The sequence below is a fragment of the Peromyscus maniculatus genome, chromosome 15 (genome assembly GCF_049852395.1).
Source record: "Peromyscus maniculatus bairdii isolate BWxNUB_F1_BW_parent chromosome 15, HU_Pman_BW_mat_3.1, whole genome shotgun sequence".
NCBI lineage: Eukaryota > Metazoa > Chordata > Mammalia > Rodentia > Cricetidae > Peromyscus > Peromyscus maniculatus.
The window spans coordinates 43152702-43173687 of record NC_134866.1 but is presented as its reverse complement, the minus strand read 5'-3'; the positions used below and the strand labels follow the sequence as shown (position 1 = coordinate 43173687).

The window sequence follows — 20986 nt, the reverse complement described above, 5'->3', positions numbered from 1 at the left end:
CTACACAAATGCCCGCGCCAGGCTGGGCTGAGCAAACAGAGGCGTAAATTAGAGAGACCAGCTCTTAGATGTCTACGCCAGCTGCTTATGTTATTCGGCATGTCAGAAATGATATTTCAAAAAAGGAAACAAACAAACAAAATCTGGCAAACGTGCAAACGAAACCCTGCCCCCTGGGTCCACTAAAGAGTAATTGGGCAACACACACTGGATTTACAAGGGAGTGGGGTGGGGGAGGGGGGCCACAGAAGGAGACAATTCTAATTTGGGAGAAGTAAGGAGGTTGAGGGAGAGGGTGGATCTGGGAGGAGTTAGAAGAAGGGATGAATGTGGTCAAAACACATCGTATGATGTTCTCAAGAATTAATAATAAAAATGTTATTTTTAAAAAACGACTGCTGTTAGCATTTAGACATTACCTGGTCCGCCCCTTGGGGACCTGGTAGGATGCTCTTGCTAATATTCAGGCAAATGCCTAGACAGCCCAGATGGTCCTAGTCTGTGCACATGTGCGGCATGGCTGCATAGTCTGTATACGCATGAGCTAACTCCCCTTGTTAAAGGCAAACCTATATATACCCCCACTCCTTTCTCTCTTCCCATGAGGCCGAGTCTTCACCTCCTCTCTTCCCATCTCTTCTCTTCCTTTCTCTTCCTCTCTTATTCCTCCTCTGCTCAGCCCTCATCTCCAGTGGCGCACTCTGTGTCGTCGTCCCCCCCAATAAATCTCCACATGAGTTCTGTCATGGGCTCCCACCTGCCAAGGTTGCCTTCCTATAACAACTGCCCTGATGGGGTATGCATCCTCTTTAAGGAGAAAATGGAAACAGAGAGAGAGACAGAGACAGAGAGAGACAGAGAGACTGATTGGCTCTAGGTACATATGCAGAGTCCCTTCTATTGTCTGCAAATTTTAAACACAAATCCCAAAGTGAGGAGGCTGAGGAGAAAGCTCAGCGGGCGCTTGCTATGCAAGTGTCAGGGGCTGGGTTTGGATCCCTAGCACACCCACCTAAAAATCCAGGCACTGCCCAGCATGTCTGCAATCATAGCACTGGAGGAAGACAGAAGGGCCCCAGGGAGCTTCCTGCCAGGCAATGTAGTCAATCGGTGAGTTCTGTGTTCAGTGAGAGACCCTAGCCCCGCCTCAGAAAAAGGTGGAGAGTAATCTCAACCTCTGGTCTCCACAGTGAGTGCACACACACACACACACACACACACACACACACACACACACACACACACGGACAGCACTCTCTCACGCACAATCCAACAAGGCTTTCTATTCCAAAACATAGAAATAAAAGCTTTGCCACTTTGCCTGGGTTCAGTAAAATGCCCAGAACTACTTCATGAAGTGTAGACAGAGGCCAGGCGTGGTGGCTGGTGTCGGTAATACCACCATCCGTGAGGCGGAAGCAGAAGAGTCTGTAAGTTAGAGGCCCGCTTACAGAGTGAGATCCCATCTCAAAAAAACTAACAAGCAACTTATTGGCAAGTCTATATACACAGCTCAGCAGTTTTCCTAGCTGGGCCATCAGATGGAAGGGAAAGGAGAGAGAACAGGACGGTGAACGCTAAGCCACAGCGGGACAGATGCCATCTGGGATGAAGAGAGTTCAGGAGAGGTCACAGCCATTGAGGACATAGGTCTCAAATACGACTATTGCATGTGGCTCAAACCCGGCACGCAACCATTTGGACCAGAACCAACCAAAGCAGCACGCAGCGCTTCTAGGCTCTGACTGTGCTACATGACTCAGTCTCTAAATTCTTAGCACAAGTTTTTCTGCAAAGGAGCTAAGTAAGCCCTTACACCCCGAAAGTTATCAGCAGATTCTGTTCCCCCACAGAGTCCTTGTTCCCCAACCCTTCAGCTTGATTCCAGAGGAACAACTACCCCAAGGACACGGACTGCTTCTTCTCCAACCAGATGGGACGAGACACCGGAGGAAGAGGTACTTACTGTCCTCATCGACAGCTGGGATCCTCAGGACGGCCTCTTGGGACTTCCCACGGGAATTAAAAGAAGTCACAGACACGCGGTATGACTGGCCCGTCAGAAGCAGTTCATACTGCTGGTTTGTGACATTGTTTATCTCTGTGAGACTAGTGCTGTTTTCTGCAAAGTACTGTATGTTGTAGCCAAGTGTTCTCTCCAAGACGGGGGCTCCTCTTGCCTTCTGTGTCCAAAGAAAACAAAGGGAATTGCCAATACCAGAAAGAGACAGGCACAATGACAGTCATAAATGGAGCAAGATCATGTTAGCCATCAGACGCTAAGCTATGACCTTTCCAACACAAATAACATTTGCAGCGTGGTGATGATAACCCTTCAAGTGCCAGAAGAGATTATTTATCAAATGGTACCTTGTAGCATGAATCTTAAAGGGTCTTATTAATAAAAAAACACAGGAGCCAGATATTGGTGTGAACGCTGAAAGATCAGAGAAACAGAACATCCAACCTCACCTTGCCAATCCCTCAGCTGATCTTGTTTCCTCAGACTGAAAGCCTTTAAGTCCTCACCCAAATGGATCTCAGCTGAACTGCTGCTAAAAGCTAAAAGCTTAAAAAGACTTTTAAAAAGAGTACTCACGCCTTATATACCTTTCTGCTTCCTTCCATCATTTCCTGGGATCAAAGGCGTGAGTCACCATGCCTGGCTGTTTTCAGTGTGGCTTTGAACTCACAGAGATCCAGATAGATCTCTGCCTCTGGAATGCTAGGATTAAAGGTGTGTGTGTGTGCCACCATTTTCTGACCTCTATGTCTATCTAGTGGCTGTTCTGTTCTCTGACCCCAGATAAGTTTATTAGGGTGCACAATATGTTGGGGGACACAATATCACCACAGTACCTCGGTATCAACTCTTAACACAAGTCCAGTTTCATAGGTCCAAACCAGTATGAGCATGCAACTTCTCTTTTCTTCTGACTCTTTCATTCTATCATGCACAGAGGTATAAAAGCTAAAAAGTCAAGGCATTCCCTTCTGGGCCAAAATCAAGTTCAGAAGTCATCAAATGTTGGTGGGTAGCTGTGCCTTCAACTTGTATTCCCATAGTTCCCCTTCTAAAGAGGGAAGATAACTGTCCTGGGCCAGACATCCAGCTTGGTGATCCAGCTAAAAGGACAAAAATACGCAGGCTTTCCCTGCCAGTCCCCTTAGCAAGAAGCCCAAAATACAAGCCCAGAAACTCTGACTCAAATTCTTATTTCTAGTCTTGAACTTAGGCCCACTGACCAGATGCTTTGCCTAGGAGTAAGCGTACGGAATATTTTCTGGGAAGTATGGGGATTCCAAGTTTTCGGTGTTTATTACTGATTACAAGCATCATGGAGCAGAATGAGTGGATGTGTGTTCAGATAGGGTTTGAATTCACTCGGGCCCAATGTCATCCAGTCCAGGAATTTCCCTTTCATCGACCACAGCTATAAAAGACCAGCTAGAGACTCTAAATGATTAGGGTCCCCGTCTCTCAGGACAAGGCCTCATCTTTCCCCTGTAGCCTTTGCTGATATGGAGCTCATATTTTATCAATGTGGGTTTATTTTCAGGGCTGGGAATTGCATCCACAGCCTCAGCGGCTAGCCAAACACCCTACCACTGAGCCCATCACATTCACTACTTAAATGTGAACAAGTCAGTGACCTTCAAGACGGTCCTAAAATCTCACAACCTTCATCACACTCAGACTTTGGAGTCTTTTAGGGCAAACTTTGCTAAAGGAGTTGAATTCTTAGAAAAACCCCTCCTCCTCCTAAGGCATAGAGGAAACCAGTCCTCTAGAAGAGGGAGGAGGCGGCAGGCAGGAGTGTCTGGTGCTACTTCCCAGGCTGGCTTCTTGACTCCTACCGACCACAGGATAGCTAAGACCTTGCAAGGGCACACATCATTGGTCACTTTTCTCCCCCAAAACGTGTGAACACAGTCATCTCTTTCCACATTTCACCACATCTGAGATTAGTATCAAAGAGTTCCCAACATCCCTGGCTGTGATTTCCTATGCCCATGCCTCTGCCACCTGAGGCTTTGCCGAGGAGATGGACAAAGGCAGCGCCAGCCCTGCAATAATTGGTTTTGGATGTCACTCAGCAAGCCAGGGTGATGTCTCCATTTCAAACGGTTTAAGTTGCCAAACTTGAGCAAGTAGATTTCTTCCTGATAGCCCTGGAGATACACTGGAGTTCTAACAGCTTTTTCCTCTTCACCTTTTCTTCAACTTCCCATTTTTCTTTTCTGTTTCCTGTAGCTTTTTTCCTAATTGCCCCGTCCTTTCCTATTGACCTCTACACTCTCCTTTTTTATGCTTCTCCCTCCTCTTTCTTATTAGTTCCCCCTCCCCCCTTCCCTGTATCACCTACCGTCTTCTTTCCTCAGGCCCAGGTTTGCGCCCTAGGAAAGATCATATGGCCACTCTTCTGCCTTGCACACCACACTATTCTAACACTTGAAGGAACACTTGTATCAAATGTGTTGGCAAGATCTGATGACCTGACGCCCCAGTGAGTGGACCCCAGTCAGTGCTCTTCTTGGGTGTAAGGATGAGGCTGCAAAATCTTACATTGAACACTAGGGGATGGCAGCCAGGATGGCTTCCTCAGCAAGGCCACAGGGCATCCTGCAGCTGGGCTTTGTAACTGCCCCAATGTTAATGATTCAGATAAAGAACGCAGCCCATGACTGTGATGTGTGTGGGGGCCATCTATGGGGTGACCGAGGGAGAGTTTCTGACCTGCACAGCTGTGAGCTGGGAGACAGCACAAGGACTTATAGGAGGGGGATGTTAGGAGGTAAAACATCAGGAATCACAGTGTTTTAAGGGGAAGGGACCAAAGGTGTTTTTTGTTTTGTTTTGTTTTTCTGGTTTTTTGAGACAGGACTTTTCTTTGTAGCCCTGGCTGTCCTGGAACTTGCTTTGTAGACCAGACTGGTCTCAAGCTCACAGAGATCCACCTGCCTCTGCCTCCCAAGTGCTGGGGTTAAAGGTGTGGGCCACCACCAAAGGTTTTTAACCAGGGGGGTAAGTAAAGGGAGGTCACCTTCCACAGCAACAGCACTTTCCTCACTCCGTTCTCATCTGTCGGTCCCAGGACTCTCCAGAGGTCCAGGACATGGGGCACTGAAAAGAACAAGAGGAAACTCGTAAGTGACAGAAGAGCTTGTGGATAGTCACTGGGCCACTGTGCACCCTGCCCTTGGTAAGGAGATGCTCAAGGGGACAAATGAGGCAGAGAGGAGGGAGTCAGCCTCGCAACGCCCAACAAGGTCTTCATTTTGTGGCTGAAGGAAATGTGACTGGAACCAACCACATTGCAAAATAAAACTGCTCTTGGTCTGATAACTTAATAATAATGGAAAGAGGGGAAAGTAAAGTAGGCTTCGTTGGGGTACATCTGGTCCCCTAAAGCTGGGTAGAAATGCAGCATCTTACATCCTCTGACCTTTGACACCTTCCATCTGCAATCAGACCAACGGTGGCAGCAGCTAACTTCCAGCAAGGACCACTGCAGTAAGTGGCGAACCTGGATGGGCTTGCGGACTTCTTATAGCCCCATCACTGTGAGGGTTTGGCATTACCATCCTCATAGAGAAATGAAGGAATTGCCCGATTACACAAGCTTTTGAGTAATACAGCCAGGATCTAAACCCAAGTAGATATGCACAATATGAATAGATATTTAAATAGAACTTTTCAAATCAATAGGGAGATAGTTCTAATAATCAATAGGTTGAAAGAAAGAAAAGCATCCTTTCAATTTGGCTTAGAACTTTTTAAATAATTGTAAGGTTTGAGGTGGTATGAATTAGACAGCTAGCAGTTTGTCATGAAATAGGGAAGGGATGGCTTATGAATTGGAAAACAAGAACTTAGCGATCTCTGGGGTTTTGGTCATACAATCATCTATCTATTCCTCTCAGATCTTGAAAAAGAATGAGAAAAAACAAAAGTAGAGGAAATGCTCCACTCAGAGCCAAAGTTCTCCGGGGTTATATGTAAGGGTTGGTCTGATTTAGTCAGCAAATGGCGGCAGCCAGCTGAACTCATAAGCAGGAGGAACAAAAAATTATAATGCTGACTGCAAGAAAAGTTGGGGACAGTTTCATCAGGACATACTGGCCTGAAAAGCAGGCGAGGCTTGAGAATGAGCCATGATAGCACCATGAAAGAAGACTGAGAGCCACAGCAAGGAGATTTGGACAAGCCACAGCCACACTCCGGGTATTACTTAATCACCAAATTCCCTGGTGAAAGGTGTAGCTGAGGAAGAGGACAGTTTGGGAAAGGACTCCGTAACATGAGGTTCATTGCAATGTTTTTATAGGGAGAGCTCAGCTCAGACACAGCTCTGACTGTTCCAGCACCATTTAGCCATTTCTTACTGTGCATTTTATGTGCTGTTTTATACCTACAGTCATTTGTATTGCTTGAGCATTCAGAGATGATGTGTATAGGATGCGTGCCTAGTGCTTACAATTTTAATTTAAAAAAAAAAAAGCATTCCTTTAATATAGCCATCATTATGCGTTAGGCCTGGTCCTAACACTTAAGCATGTGATTTTGGATTTTCTGTGGTCTTTCCCCCACATTACCAGAGCATGTCAGAACTGAATCTCAGATGAGAAGGGTACAGTTCCCCAACTGAGGCATGAAGCTATATCCATGAAGAGAAAGTTACAGGCTATGCCTGAACACCTCCGAAAGGGAATGCAAATTCAGATGGGTTCCAGAATCTAACCAAAAGGCTAACGATGGCAAATATTTGATAGTTCCAAGTTGGTCTCAGGGAAACTCAAGCAGGAACAGGAAAAACAAAAAAAACAAAAAACAAAAACATCCTGGGCCACAGGTACAGAAGTTGATTCCAGAGGCCAGTATGTGAATAGACTCGGTCTTTACCTTGCTGTCATTAAAACCATGACCTATTTTCTCGTATTATCACTACATTCATACACTTAGTAGCCATTTTTAAGGTTTAAGATGTATAGCTTCAACTTATCATAGGATGTCTTCAGAGGATATGATACCACTTCTTGAGTGTAAGAATCTCATAAGATGGGCTGGAGAGATGGCTCAGCGGTTAAGAGCACTGGCTGCTCTTCCAGAGGTCTTGAGTTCAATTCCCAGCACCCACATGGTGGCTCACAACCATCTATAGTGGGGTCTGATGCCCTCTTCTGGCATAAAGGTGTACATGCAGATAGAGCATTCATATACATAAAATAAATAAATAGAGTTTTTTTAAAAAATCTCCTAAAGAGTATGAGAGATAAGATTTTAGATCTCTGGGAATGAAAAGCTGCTACAGTGACTAAGCCATCCGAGGAGCACGGCTCACTCCCAGGGGTGCAGCGGACACCATCAGTGCTTATGGAGAGGGGACCTGCATGGCATGTGTCAAAACCAGACCCAGGAAGCCCTACGCCAGACTAAGCAGATGAGCAACAGCAGAGCGCGGCTTGCCTTCCTCCGTGGTCACCCCGGTTTCTTCTTTGCTCCAGTGGCTCCAAAATCTTGACTCCTTGACCCTGAATCGCAGAGCTATGACATATTCCGTGAAAGCCTGAAGTCCCATGAGGTTGTAGACCAAGTTATGATTCTTGTAGACCAAGTCATGATCCTCGAAATGGACTTCCGTCTGAAAGACAGAATGGCTTCTGAGCAGAAGGGGAGACTGTGTGTATTATTTTACTGCTTCTCTGCCTCAGTCTCGGTGCTTTCTTGCTGAGACAGTTTATACCTACGAAAGCGTGGATCACACTCTGCATCGCTGCCATGCTCTCCATTTCCTTTTTGGAAGTTTGTGGGACAGAGAGTCGGGGTTCACTGCCTTTGGAGGTATAATGCAGAACCCCCTGACCAGGGGCCACCCAGTCTTTGGCTTAAACTCCCCAAGTGACTCTGATACCCAGAAGTGTTCAGCCTCACAGAACATGGGGAGGGGAGTGATGACTTATGTGGCATCAGTCTTAGCCCAGATGTTATAGTTAAGTGACCTTGGACGGCCTTGACAGCTGTAGTCATCGAAAGACAGATTTCTTCACTTCTAGACTCGTCCTCTTTAGCCAAGTCTTCTATTCCTAACCATCGCTCTTTGGATGACCGTTCAAGCTGCTAAAAATCTTGGCAGCCTAGATGTATAAATTCTCACTCTCTTGGGGAGACAAGTCCATCCCCTTCTCTCAAGGTCAACTTTCTGTGAGGAAAATGAGGCTGCTGCTCTACTGAAGCTCTAAAAGTCCCTGGATCTAGTCCCCTTAGGAGAGACAGAAAACTTAGCTTTTTGTTCCTAATCCAGTCACAGCTTCAGCAATAAACCTGGTTAGCTGTTGATTTATAAAACCTACACTGAATCACATGCGCAGGCTGACCCTTCGGTTAGTGTGTGCATAGCATATTCCCATGGTAGCCTTCAGGAGAAGGCAGTCCTGACATTTCTTACATGCATGTAACAGCTATGAAAGCAAGTATGGAATTATGGGTTGCTGTGGGATGTTCTGTATGTCCTGTGGGAGCCCTTCTTGGGTTCTTTGTGGCGTTACCCAGCAGGTCCGCATAGAGGATGATTAGGACCATGGGCCTGAGTGCAGGTGTCTGAGATGGTCTGCACTTGGCTGTGCTGGGGGATGGTCTGTATGTCAAGTTGTTCTGATTGATCAATAAATAAAACCTGATCGGCTGTGGCTAGGCAGGAAGGATAGGCGGGACTAACAGAGAGGAGAAATAAAAGGACAGGAAGGCAGAAGGACTGGCTGCAGCCGCCGCCATGACCAGCAGCATGTGAAGATGCCGGTAAGCCACCAGCCACGTGGCAAGGTATAGATTTATGGAAATGGTTAATTTAAGATAAAAGAATAGTTAGCAAGAAGCCTGCCACAGCCATACAGTTTATAAGTGATATAAGCGTCTGAGTGATTATTTTATAAGTGGATTGTGGGACTGCGGGGCTTGGTGAACCTGGAGAGAAGCCCTCCAGCTACAATGGGTCCTGGAGGAGATTGGGCAAAGGGAACAAGTGAGCATCCCAGGTCCAAAGGCACACTCTTTAACACCAGGGCCAGTAAGATGCGGATGGAGCAAGGAAGTGGAATCCAGAGGCCATGGTAGTTTTGCTGCCAAAGCCCAGGTCCCCTGAGAGACTCTTCTGGAACAACCAGGGAGACTCAATGGCCACAGGCTAATGTTTAGGGGAGTGAAACTTGGAACTCATCATTAATGCATGAGATCCAGTGGGAGCAGGACTGAGGTCATTAGGAAGGCCCATTGATACGAGGTTGGAACGATCGGGTTGAGCTTAGCTGGTCAGGAGCTAGAGACTTGCTTGTGTTTCAAAGTTGAGAAGAGAGAGAAGGCATTGACTGTACATCCAGCTTTGCTTCACATCCTCCAGAAGAGCAGGAAGGAAGCCATCTTACCTCAGGATCAGGAAAGGAGGAGGCAAAGATAACCACAGAAGTAGTGGTTTGTCAAAAGGGTAAAGGAAAAGTGATGGGAGGCAAGGATTGGAAATAGTCTGTATTTGCTCCTTTGGGTTATCCACAGCTTAATAGTTTTCAAGATGGATGGAAGTCCCAGTTTTTTTCCCCAATGAATTCTATCCCAGAAGTTGTATTGACTCTAGCCTCCATAGAAGGAATCACCTGTTCTTTTACAGAGACATATAAACTTGCTATGATGTGAACTGCCTGGCTTAGGCAGTCCCTAAACAACACACTGCCAGTCACACGTATACAGGTTCTAGGGAAGGGTCTGAGGACTGACTGGCTTAGAGAGGAAGCTAGAAGGAGTAGCCAACATCATCTCCTCCTGAACACAGGGCAGATAACATTTAACCCACTTGCTTTTCTGAGAGAATTCCGGACCCTAGGATACAATAGACATAGTGTATGAGCTTATACAAGGGAATAGGTCCTGTGACAGCTGCCTGGATAAATTAAAAACAGGCTGAATGTCATGGTGACTAGACGTAATCCCAGAGGCCTGGAAAACAAATGACAACCAATGAAAGAAGAGTCACTGTCCCTGAGGGTCTGCTGGTTTGCCACGGGGCTCTGAGTCAGTCACCACTTTTATTGACGATAAAGTTATGAAGTTATCAAATCTGAAGGCCTTGAACATCAGAAGCAAAATGTTAATGATAAGTTTGAGAGAGCAGAATAAAGACTCTAAATAGGCTGAAATGATGGCTGAGACCAACATGAAGAAATCCAAGGGTAATAAAAAGCACTTGAGTTTTGGTTAAGATGCAATAAATTATGAGACAGTGAGATGCATTTTATTTGCAAGCCTTCTAAGGAAAATGGTCTTTGAGAGTTAATTGGCTTACTATAGGTTATTGACCATTTTAGTAGTGTGGGGGGGATCACCAAAACAGAAAAGTGATGTCATTTCCACCCATACTGAAGGACATGGGAGCATGTCTTCTTAGCTCTGAGATAAAAAAAAAAAAAAGATTTCTTAAGATACAAAGAGCATTAAACATAAAGCAAAAGACTGATAAAAATCCGACAGCATTAAGTTCTGTCCATTATCATCCCTAGAGCCAAGATGGTGGAATCTACATACAAATAAAAGATGTTAAATAGAATACACAAGGAATGCCCACAAGTCAATCAGAAACTCAAACAGAAAACAATGCAGTACAGAAATGTGCAGAGTGCTTAAATCAGCACTCTGAAGAAGGAATCGAAATGGCCGACGAACCATGAAAAGGTTGGTGCAATTTCATTAGAAGTCGGGTAACTGCTAGTTAGAGTGATTCATGCAACGGGAATGTATAAACTGCAGCATTACACAACACGATGTACCTTAACAGTATCATATTAAAGGAACAAAGCCAAACATAAACAAACATAAAATGGCTGTAAGTGCAGGCCTCAGGAGGCCGCAAATGGAAAACGGGCAAGCAGAATAGTCACTATTCATACTTTTTCTGTCCTCCGTGGACAAAGTGAAAAACACAATTCCAGATGAACAAAAGTTGTCAGTGAGGTCTTTCCTGGGGTCTCTCGTAGAAACATCATAGTGATAACTTACCCAGTGGGTACTGTTGACAGTCCTGAACCGAAGCATGCACATTAGATGATAAACACGAAGCTTTTCACGGGGTCGCCACCGTATCTGGAACATTTGGTTCGAAATCGGATTCACACTTAAAATTATAGGAGGTTCAGTTTTCACTGAAAAAAAAAAAATACAAACGTCATATTTACAGACAGACAGAAGAGGCTAACAACATTCACCCAGAGTTGAGAGCACAGTAAACCTAGGGAGCCAACGGCAGTCCACAGTCTGTGGTTCATTATACCCAGATCCATTAGCCATACAGTTGAAAGAGAATGCCTCTCTCCCAAACCCCTCTACCAAAGGAAAGAGCACGCTCAGTCAAAAGAGGATGGCTCCTGTGAATTCTTTGCAAATTAGTTCTTTACTCAATGCCTGGCATAACAGTGGCAAAGCATAAGAACACATTCAATGATGATGATGCAATCATGAGCAAAACGTGGCCTTCAGAAGAAACTATAACTAAATTGTTTATGAAGCGATAATGTAAGCATCTAGCAGGCCTCTGTCCGTGGCCCCCAATGAAGGAGAATGGCCACCAGAAAATGCCTCTCAATTTTCTTGCACACTGCCAACATCATAACCCCAAGTTTCTTTTCTTGAAAATGTGATTTTAGTCAAGCCTGGTGCCTCATATTTATAGCTCCAGAATGTGAGAGACTGAAGTAAGAAGATTCAAACAACTTCAAACAACTTCTGTATCTGACTGATACAGACCAAGACCCTGACCTAAGTAAATAAATACAATTTTCTTTAAAAATCCTAAAGTAAAAAGCAAAAAAATGTTTAGTTTCCAAAAAGAATGCCACTCAGCTTCTCCTTAGGTCCCTGTATCAGAAGTTTGGTTTTCACCTGTAGCTACTGGAAGGTTGTGGCACTTTTGGGGCATCAGGCATTTACCTTTGAAGAGGACAATAGAGCCCTGACCACGTCCTCTCTCGTCTCATGTTCTCCAGCCATGAAGTAAATAGCTTCGAAGCAATGGGGCTCCCTAGCATAGACTGAACCCCTAAAATAAGTCCTTTCTCTTTATAAATTGTCTAGAGGTGTGTTATAGTAACATAAGGCTGACTAACACAGTTAACGCCATGTTTAAAAACTACCTCAGGAGGCTAGAGACATGGCTCAGAGTGTGCAGTACCACTGCAGAGGACCCAAGTTCAATTCCCAGCACCCATGTCAGGCAGCTCATAATCACCTTCAGCTCCAGCTCAGGAGGTTCAACCCCTCTGGCCTCCACAAGCACCTGGACCCATGTGCATACACTGACACCCACGTGCATAATTAAAATGAAATCAACAGGCACCTTTTACAAAGTGAGCTCAATGGGTCAGGCCTGGTAGTACATGCTTATAATCCTTGAGAGGTGGAGGATGTGAGGATTGGGGGTTCAAATTTAGTCTCGGCTATATAGTGTGAGGGCAACCTGCTCCAAAACACTAACATCAAACAAAACAGTTACTTGGAATGGTCCAAATGGAACAAAGTGTAGCAATTTAAAACCTTAAAAGAAAGTACAGCAATCAATTAGGGTTGGTAATGATTTCTTTCTTAGATTTCTTTCTTAGATGCAATACCTGAAGCGCAGGCAATAAAAGACAAACAGAGACATTGATTTCATCAAACTTATTTTGTTGTCTAAAAAGACACCATCAAAAAATTTAAAGGGTTATCCAAACAAAGGGAGAAAATATTTGTAAACCACCTATTCCAAATAGAAAGCAACTTTAAAACAATAGAGCTGGGAAGCGGTCAGTGGGGATGGGAGAAGGAAGGGTAATGGGAAGAATATAATCAAACTGTATTTTAATTGTGTGTGGAAAAGTCATGATGAAAGCCATTGTTAACTGTGATTAGTAAGCCAATAAAATACTTTGAAAAGAAAATAAAAACGGGCAAAATTTTTCAATGAAAAACAGTCACTGCAGATGCCACAATGTCAATCAGGACCACAATGAGGTTCCAATTCACACTCACCAACCAGGACAATTGTGAAAAGGGGGACAGAGTATGTCAGAGAGGATTTGGGGAAGCTGCAACCTCCATCAATAGCCAATGAGAATGGTAAATGGTACGGCCACGTCGACAAAGTGGGGCAAATCTTCAAGAAGTTAAATTGAGTTAGCCACGACACAGCAATTGCAGTAGGTATAGAGCTAAGATAACTTAACATATTTTCAAGCAAAGGTTTATACAAATATTCACAGATGCATTATTTATACTAACCGTAAAGTAGAAACAACCTAACTGTACATTAACTGACAAGTGGATAAACATATGTGATATATCCATTTCATGGGATATAATTCAATCATTAAAATAGAACAGAGTCCTAAAAAGTGACAGACCTTAAAAACATTATAGAAGCCATGTTTTAAAAGGCCACATATTACATGATTCTATTTATATGAAATGTTCCTAACTGGTAAATCTATAGGAATAAAAAAACAGGTTTGAAGTTGTTAGAGGTTAGAGGAAAAGGCAAAGAAATGATTGGGAACTTGCTACTGACAAGTACGAAGTTTCTTGATACATTGAACTTAGTCCTATTACTGAATTAGTGGTGATATTTAAAAATCTCTGTACACATATTAAATCACTGAAATGCACACTTTAGTGCTTTGAATGTGTAGCATATTAATTATATTTAAATAAAGCAGTTACTTTAAGTTATATGGTAAACAAAATGACTTTTCAAAGACGTTTGAAAGAACAGTTGGCAGCGACTCTTTCTGAAAATGAGAGTTCCTCTTTTCTTCACGAGCAATGATGACATGTTGGGAAGGGGCCTGCTTCTTTCTCTTTTTAAAAAAAACTATTTATTTATTATGTATACAGTGTTCTGTCTGCATGTATGCCTGCAGGCCTGAAGAGGGCACCAGATCTCATTACAGGTGGTTGAGAGCCACCATGTGGTTGTTGGGAATTGAACTCAGGACCTTTGGATGAGCAGCCAGTGCCCTTAACCACTGATCCATCTCTCCAGTCCAGGGCCTGTTTATTTCTCAGAGAGCCATTCATGTCCCATGCTTTAAAAGAGATCAACAGTCAGCAAGATAACTCGTTTATCATTGTTTTTTCTCATTTAATTAGTTCCTTATCTTCTCCCTTCTTTCTCCATTCCTCTCCTCCCCCTTCCTTAATACTGTGTACCTTTTGCGGCCCACAGCATATACCTATCATTCCCACAGACTCTGAGTCTACATTTGAGCTCAAAGATCCCTCTATTTTGAGAAGGAAGTGGAAGAGGAAATATTTGCTGTCACTACACCGGTATCCTCAGCCGCTCACCTATGTGGTCCAAGTCCCAGTACGTGATGTCGGATTTCACTTTCCCATCTCCATTCTGAGCTTCTACTTGCACGCTGCAGTCGTCTGGGGGTAACACACACGGTGGGAAAAAGGAGCACGAAGCCTTCGTGGTATAAGCCGTGCAAATGCTTTTCCCAAAGGAGCTTTGGGAGAAAAAAGGAATTCAGCGTGAGGTCAGTGGAGAAGTTTGAAGACAAAATCACGCTTCCCAGTACTAAGCAGTATGTGTTAGTTTTGCTTGGTTTTCTCAGATTTGTGTGGTCCAGGATTTGGTGCATCTCTATACTAAGGGTACCCGCTTCTGCCTGCCTACCTGCCTGAGATGCTGTGAGCCACACAGACCTGGAGACCCAGCAGACTCTCTGACAGTGCCTTCCTACCATCAGAAACAAGGAACAGAGTGTTGGAAGTCCAGACTATAGTCAGAATATTAAAGTTAGAGTCTTAAGGATTTATCCTTTCAAGTCAGGCGGTGGTGGCACATGCCTTTAACCCTGGCACTCAGGAGGCAGAGGCAGGCTGATCTCTGTGAGTTCAAGGCCAGCCTGGTCTACAGAGTGAGTTCCAGGACAGCCAGGGCTGCATAGAGAAACCATCAGAGGGTTTGCTAAATAAATTATTGTAAATATAAATAATATTTAAAATTATAGCTATTATTATACTCATGGTTACTGATGTGGAAAGATACCCCATCTTCTAATAGGGTATGTAGCATGTACGGAATGATCAGTTTTATGAAGACATACATTTATGTGGTTTGTCAGAGATGCTTGGAAAGCTCTTCATAAAAATGTTTAAATTATTGTCTCTTTATGGTACAATTAAAAACATCTGTATGTTTCATGCTGAATTTTTTTATCATTTATATCTATTTTTAAAAACTCATTAAGATAGATTGCTATACATACAGATAAAATATTGATAGAGAGATGATAAACAGGTGACAGAGGGTAGGTGGATGTGGTGATCTGGATGAAAATGGCCCCCATGGGTTCAGATACTTGCAGGTTTAGTCCCCAGCTGATGAACCATTTGGAAAGGACTAAGAGATGTGTCACTGGGGGTGGGCTTGAGGCTTCAAAAGCCCACACCAGGCCGTGTGTGTGTGTGTGTGTGTGTGTGTGTGTGTGTGTGTGTGTGTGTTTGCTCTCTCTCCTCTCTCCCTCTCCATCCTCTCCCATCTCTGTCCTCCCTCGTTCTTCCCCCTCCCCTCTTTCTGCCGCCTCCTCTCTCTTTGCTGTACACGTGGATCAGGATGTAAAGCTCTCAGCTACTGCTCCAGTGCTATGCCTGTTACCTCCCTGCCATGACGATCATGGACTGAGCCTCTGAACTGACAACAGTACCTTAAAAGTCAGTGGCGGACTGAGGCAAACCCTCTTAGTTCTTTTCCAGGCCACAGTTACCCTATATCTGGATCCATGAAGAAAAACAGTTGCCCAGGTCTTTCTAGGAAAGAGTCTGACCAAATATGGTAAATGAAGACTTTCCCACTACGCTCCTGACTGGAGACCACTCTCAGCCACTCTGAATGTCTAAGGGCAGAGCCCCATGTGGTGATCACCTCCCTCTGCAGCCTCAACCCTGTCAGTGTACCTGCAAGGAGCTAAGATGCCACCTAGTCAGTGTGTAGATGCAGCTGGCATGCACAAGCTGTCACTGAGAAACGCCTTCCTTCTAAGTGACTTGACTCCTGGGCGAATCAAGAGCCTCTGCTGCCTACTGAGAACGTGCGTGTGCGCACTCAAGCGTACACACACACACACACACACACACACACACACACACACACACACAGTCTTTGCCCATGCTGAGAGCACACGCACTTCCCACACTCACTAAGTCAGCCTCACGGTATAGTTGGTGCCGCTGGTCTCCTCCTCTGGACTCCACGTGCAAGTCATATTTTTGTTGAAGTATAAGATGCAGGAAATGTTCTCGGGCTTAGCTGGAAGAGCTGGGGAAAGTCACAGAAACACAGCTTTAGTGCACAAGAACCATTGCTAGCACTTGATAGTTTAATCAATGCCTTCCAAATGCCATTTGCTAGGTAGAGTCTCCTAATCAGACTCAGGAAAAGTCTGTCACGTCAGATATTCCCTTTGAAGAATTAGATTTCTACTTAAAAAAAATACCTTTTACATTCCTAATAAAAATAAACACTTAGAAGCAAAATCTGTTGTAAGTAAGCATTAGATGCATGTGAACTACTAAGCGAGGCATTAAATGAACTCCTCCGAGTAAGTGATTATGATATGGACTTAAGAAAAATAAAAAATGCTGATCTATGCATCAGCTATTTTTCCTAAAGAGAACATGTCTTAGAGCTGATGTTCCTGGTAGCTCCCCACTGAACAGGAGAAACACATGATGTTTCATTCAAAACGGGCCTAGAGCCCTAAGGGTTCCCTAAGTAGTAGAATTTACATACTCATAAGCAGTAATGGGAATACATTATACTGTTAGAACATAACCCAAGAATGGAGCTGTGTGAGAATTCTGAGTGCTGAGTGTTTTCATGCTCAACACTTTCTGAGTGTTTTCATGCTACTCCCAGGTGCAGCGGATAGGAGTGAGTTTACTTCAGATTATTCACTACAACTGGCTGCTGTTATTTGTCTATATGCCTCAGTGGAAAAATGTGTTTTTGCCATGTGTAGCTTGTCCTTGTGACTGGACACTTTACTCAGGTGACTCCTCTTAATCCTCAGAGTATAAAATGTCTGATGCTCTGAATAAAGTTGGCTGTTGCATGAGACTTTAGTCCACCTCCTTTATCGGCTCCATTCTCCCAGGTCCCACCATCTCTAGACCGATGACATTACATCTTAATTTTTCACTCACCTAAGTGAAATTTAAAATTTACTTTCATCGTGAATGTAGTCAACAAACTGTGGAAACAGAATCATTGCCTTTGGCTCATTGTTTTAAAAATCACAAATTTTAACATTTTATTTCAATTGTAGATAACATGAAATATAAAATACCAATGTTAGAATTTCTAGGTTAAGGTAGTGACTAGACCTGGTTATTGTTAGATATAAATTAATTAGAGCTTACTAAAATACTTAGAATAAGTGTCGTAAATTTGCTTTTTTGAAAATTTGACTCCTAACATGTGGATTCCATTGTAATTTTACTTTGTGTTGATTTTTTTTTTTTTTGGTTTTTTGCATCTATACATACTATTTTGAGAAGGTGATTCATCAGCTATACCAGGTGACCATGGATTTCTTACACATATATAAATGCAAGAGCTGAGGGCAACTAAGGACAATGTTCAGCAGATAAGCTCCAACAATGTCCTCTGAACGTTTGACAAGATAATAACCTTTAAAGAGAAGGTATATTTGAGAGAGGAAATCAACTTAAGTTACAATCACATTAAACCAAAGCTTTAACGCTTCCTAGGAAGGAAGTCCTTATCTGACAAGGGCTAGGGAAGGCTGGGTTGGGGAGATGGTTCAGTGGGTAAGAGTGCTTTCTGCAGAAGCATGAGAACCTGGTTCGGTTCCCCAGCAGCTACAGAAGAAGCTGGGCAAGGCCACTCATGAGCTTTGAACCAACACTGGAAGAAGGAGATGGGAAGATTTCTGGGCCTTGCTGCCCACCAGCCTAGCTTAAGGGTCTCACCATAGGAGACCTGAAGGGAGCCAGGAGGTGGTGGTGGTGGCGGCGGCGGCGGCGGCGGCGGCGGCGGCGGCGGCGGCGGCGGCGCACGCCTTTAATCCCAGTACTCGGGAGGCAGAGGCAGGTGGATCTCTGTGAGTTCGAGGCCAACCTGAGCTAAAGAGTGAGTTCCAGGACAGGCTCAAAAGCTACACAGAGAAACCCTGTCTCAAAAAACCAAAAAAATAAAAAATGAGAGAGAGAGAGAGAGAGAGAGAGAGAGAGAGAGAGAGAGAGAGAGAGAGAGAGAGAAGGGAATGAGGTAGAGAATGAAATATCAGGACACCTAGTATCTTCTTCTGGCCTTGGTATAGGCACAAGCACCTGGATGAGCACACACACACACATACACACACACACACACACACACACACACACACACACACACTCATCATAGGAGAGAAAACAGGAAAGAGGCATTGGTGGTAGTAGCAACTTATCCCTCCGGCAAGGAACAACTAAAGAGGAGATTGGAATGAAAGGAAGACATGGCTAGATAAATATGCAAATGAGCCCCATCAACCATCTTGGGCTGGTACCCTATTTTACAGGGCTCAGCATGAAAAGGTGGGGAAGTCTAGGAGCTAGATTTCAGCACTCGGCACCAAATCCAGCAAGGCATCTGTGTCCTGAGTGGCAGAGGGGAGGCCTAGAGCAACTCTAGGTGAGCTGCCTATAGGTGAGTATAGCATTCAGGGATCCAGAATCCTTCCTGAGCTTCAGGTTTGGGGCAGGCTGAGGATAGATCTGTAATACTAAAGTAGGCCTGGAGTTGGGATCAAGAGTTTTCTATATATAGAGGGACTTCTAGACCAAACAATGTGGTCATGAACTTTAAGGGTAGATACACACATGATGGGTGCCCCAGTACTCAGGTAGAGCCTGCTGCTCCACAATGAATAGCAGAGGAGAGATTGGGCCAGACCAGATGGGCCAGAGAAGAACAGCGGAGCAGAAGGACCCATCCCCACCAACACTGGTGTTACACAAAGTCTGCTCTAATGCCCACACACCATCAGAAGGGAAGGCAAGGGAACAGTAAGAATTTTGGAAGTGGAAGTTTTTACCCCAGAAAGACTGAGTTAACCACAAGACGCCGGGAACCAGAAGAAAGTGAGGTAAGGTTAACAGATTTAAAGAATTTCTTTCTTCTTCCTGTCTTTTTAAAATTTATTTATTTATTTATTATGAATGCAGTGTTCTGCCTGCATGTACACCTGCAGGCCAGAAGAGGGCGCCAGATCTCATTACAGAGTGTTGTGAGCCACCATGTGGGTGCTGGGAATTGAACTCAGGACCTCTGGAAGAACAGCCTGTGCTCTTAACATCTGTGCCATCTCTCCAGCCTGATTTAAGGGATTTCTAACCCCTTCTCTATTTCTGCATTCTGCCTGACTTTTCTTTCAGTGGACAGGAGACTTTTTTGTTTGATTTAGCTTAATCACAGAAAATAAGGTGTTCCCATCCCTCTGCAATACCTGAACAACTCGATTTGTATTTTAACTCTGCCAGAGGTATTGCCTCTTCCTAGGAAGGCAACAGTAAAGGACTCCACGATGAGTGACATTCATCACTTTGTTCAGATTTTAGCATTTATGATTTTAAAGGGCTCTATGTACAAATGTTTACACACACATTTATATTTTTGTTCAATAATATGTGCACTGTCCACAGGCACAAAGGAGCCCCTGGAGAGTAACAGATAAGAATGAGGGAAAGGGGGCTGGAGAGATGGCTCAGACTGCTCTTCCAGAGGTCCTGAGTTCAATTCCCAGCACCCACATGGTGGCTCACAACCATCTGTAATGAGATCTGGTGCCCTCTTCTGGCCTGCAGGCATATATGGAGGCAGAATGTTGTGATACATAGTAAATAAATAAATGTAAAAAAAAAATGAGGGAGAGATGGATTCCTCCATATTGTGCTTTGTCTAAATCCTTCCAACAAGCTCTAGATCTGTACCACCCACCACTCAGCAGTTCAGTCAGAGTTTCCATCTCGAGGCTCAGATACTAAAAAGTATGAAAAAGATGGTGACCTGCAAGTTTAGATGCATAACAAGACTAAAATAAACTGGCCTGGAACCCAGTAACAGTACGTGTTACATGGAGATTAGAAGGTGTACAATGAACACATTCCACAAAGGGCCCACATAACCATAATTATATGGTTACAGTTTCTTTTAGGGGGTGATGAAAATGTTCTAAAATTGACGACAGGTTTTTCTAAAGATTTGTACTTAAGAGTATTTGTGTGGGGCCACGTACTTGTAAGTGCCAGTACTTGAGCAGGACATGGGATCCCTGGAGCTGGGGTTGCTCCTGGGATCTGAACTGGAATCTTCTGCAAGAGCAGCAAGCATTCTTCTCTTCTTCTTTTTCTTTTCTTTCTTTTTTCTTTTTTGAAACAGGGTTTCTCTGTGCAGTCCTGGCTGTCCTGAACTTACTCTGTAGCCCAGGCTGGCCTCGAACTCACAGAGATCCGCCTGCCTCTGTCTCCTGAGTGCTGGGATTAAAGGTGTGTGCTACTACTGCCTAGCTGCAGCAAGCCTTCTTAACTGCTGAGCCACACTCTGAGAAAACCTCTGGATCCAATGTTTTCAGCGTCATTGTAAGATGCGTGAACTTGATCTCATTAAAGCCAGTTTTCAAAGACAAAGAAGCAGCTTTGGTTAACTTGTATTAAAACCCATAAACAGAAGGAATCACATGTTTAGTTTCCAGAATAAAGATGTCACCAGATGTCAGGAGAAAAGAGAATGGCTCTGAATCTGATGTTCCACTCAGCCAGGGCTGGCTGCATGACGCTGCCTTGGTTCGGAGCTTGCTGCTTGCCATTCAAGAAAAACCAAGACAGTTGACACGGATATTAGGGAAGAAACCTAGGGCAGAGTAAATGTCCTCTAGCATCATTATTTCTTTTTCCTGAACACACAGG

General features: G+C 44.2%; 1 protein-coding gene across 1 annotated transcript in view; it reads right to left on the bottom strand.

Moving 5' to 3' along the window:
• The window catches only part of Il31ra (interleukin 31 receptor A), a 43021-nt gene that overhangs the window by 17233 nt on the left and 4802 nt on the right, over window positions 1-20986 (bottom strand). The window contains exons 3-8 of the mRNA XM_042261560.2: window positions 16220-16337; window positions 14360-14523; window positions 11042-11184; window positions 7469-7643; window positions 5046-5125; window positions 1967-2183 (exon numbers count right to left, since the gene is read on the bottom strand). Of these exons, the coding sequence (XP_042117494.2) occupies window positions 1967-2183; window positions 5046-5125; window positions 7469-7643; window positions 11042-11184; window positions 14360-14523; window positions 16220-16337 (897 nt within the window). The remainder of the gene's footprint in view (window positions 1-1966; window positions 2184-5045; window positions 5126-7468; window positions 7644-11041; window positions 11185-14359; window positions 14524-16219; window positions 16338-20986) is intronic.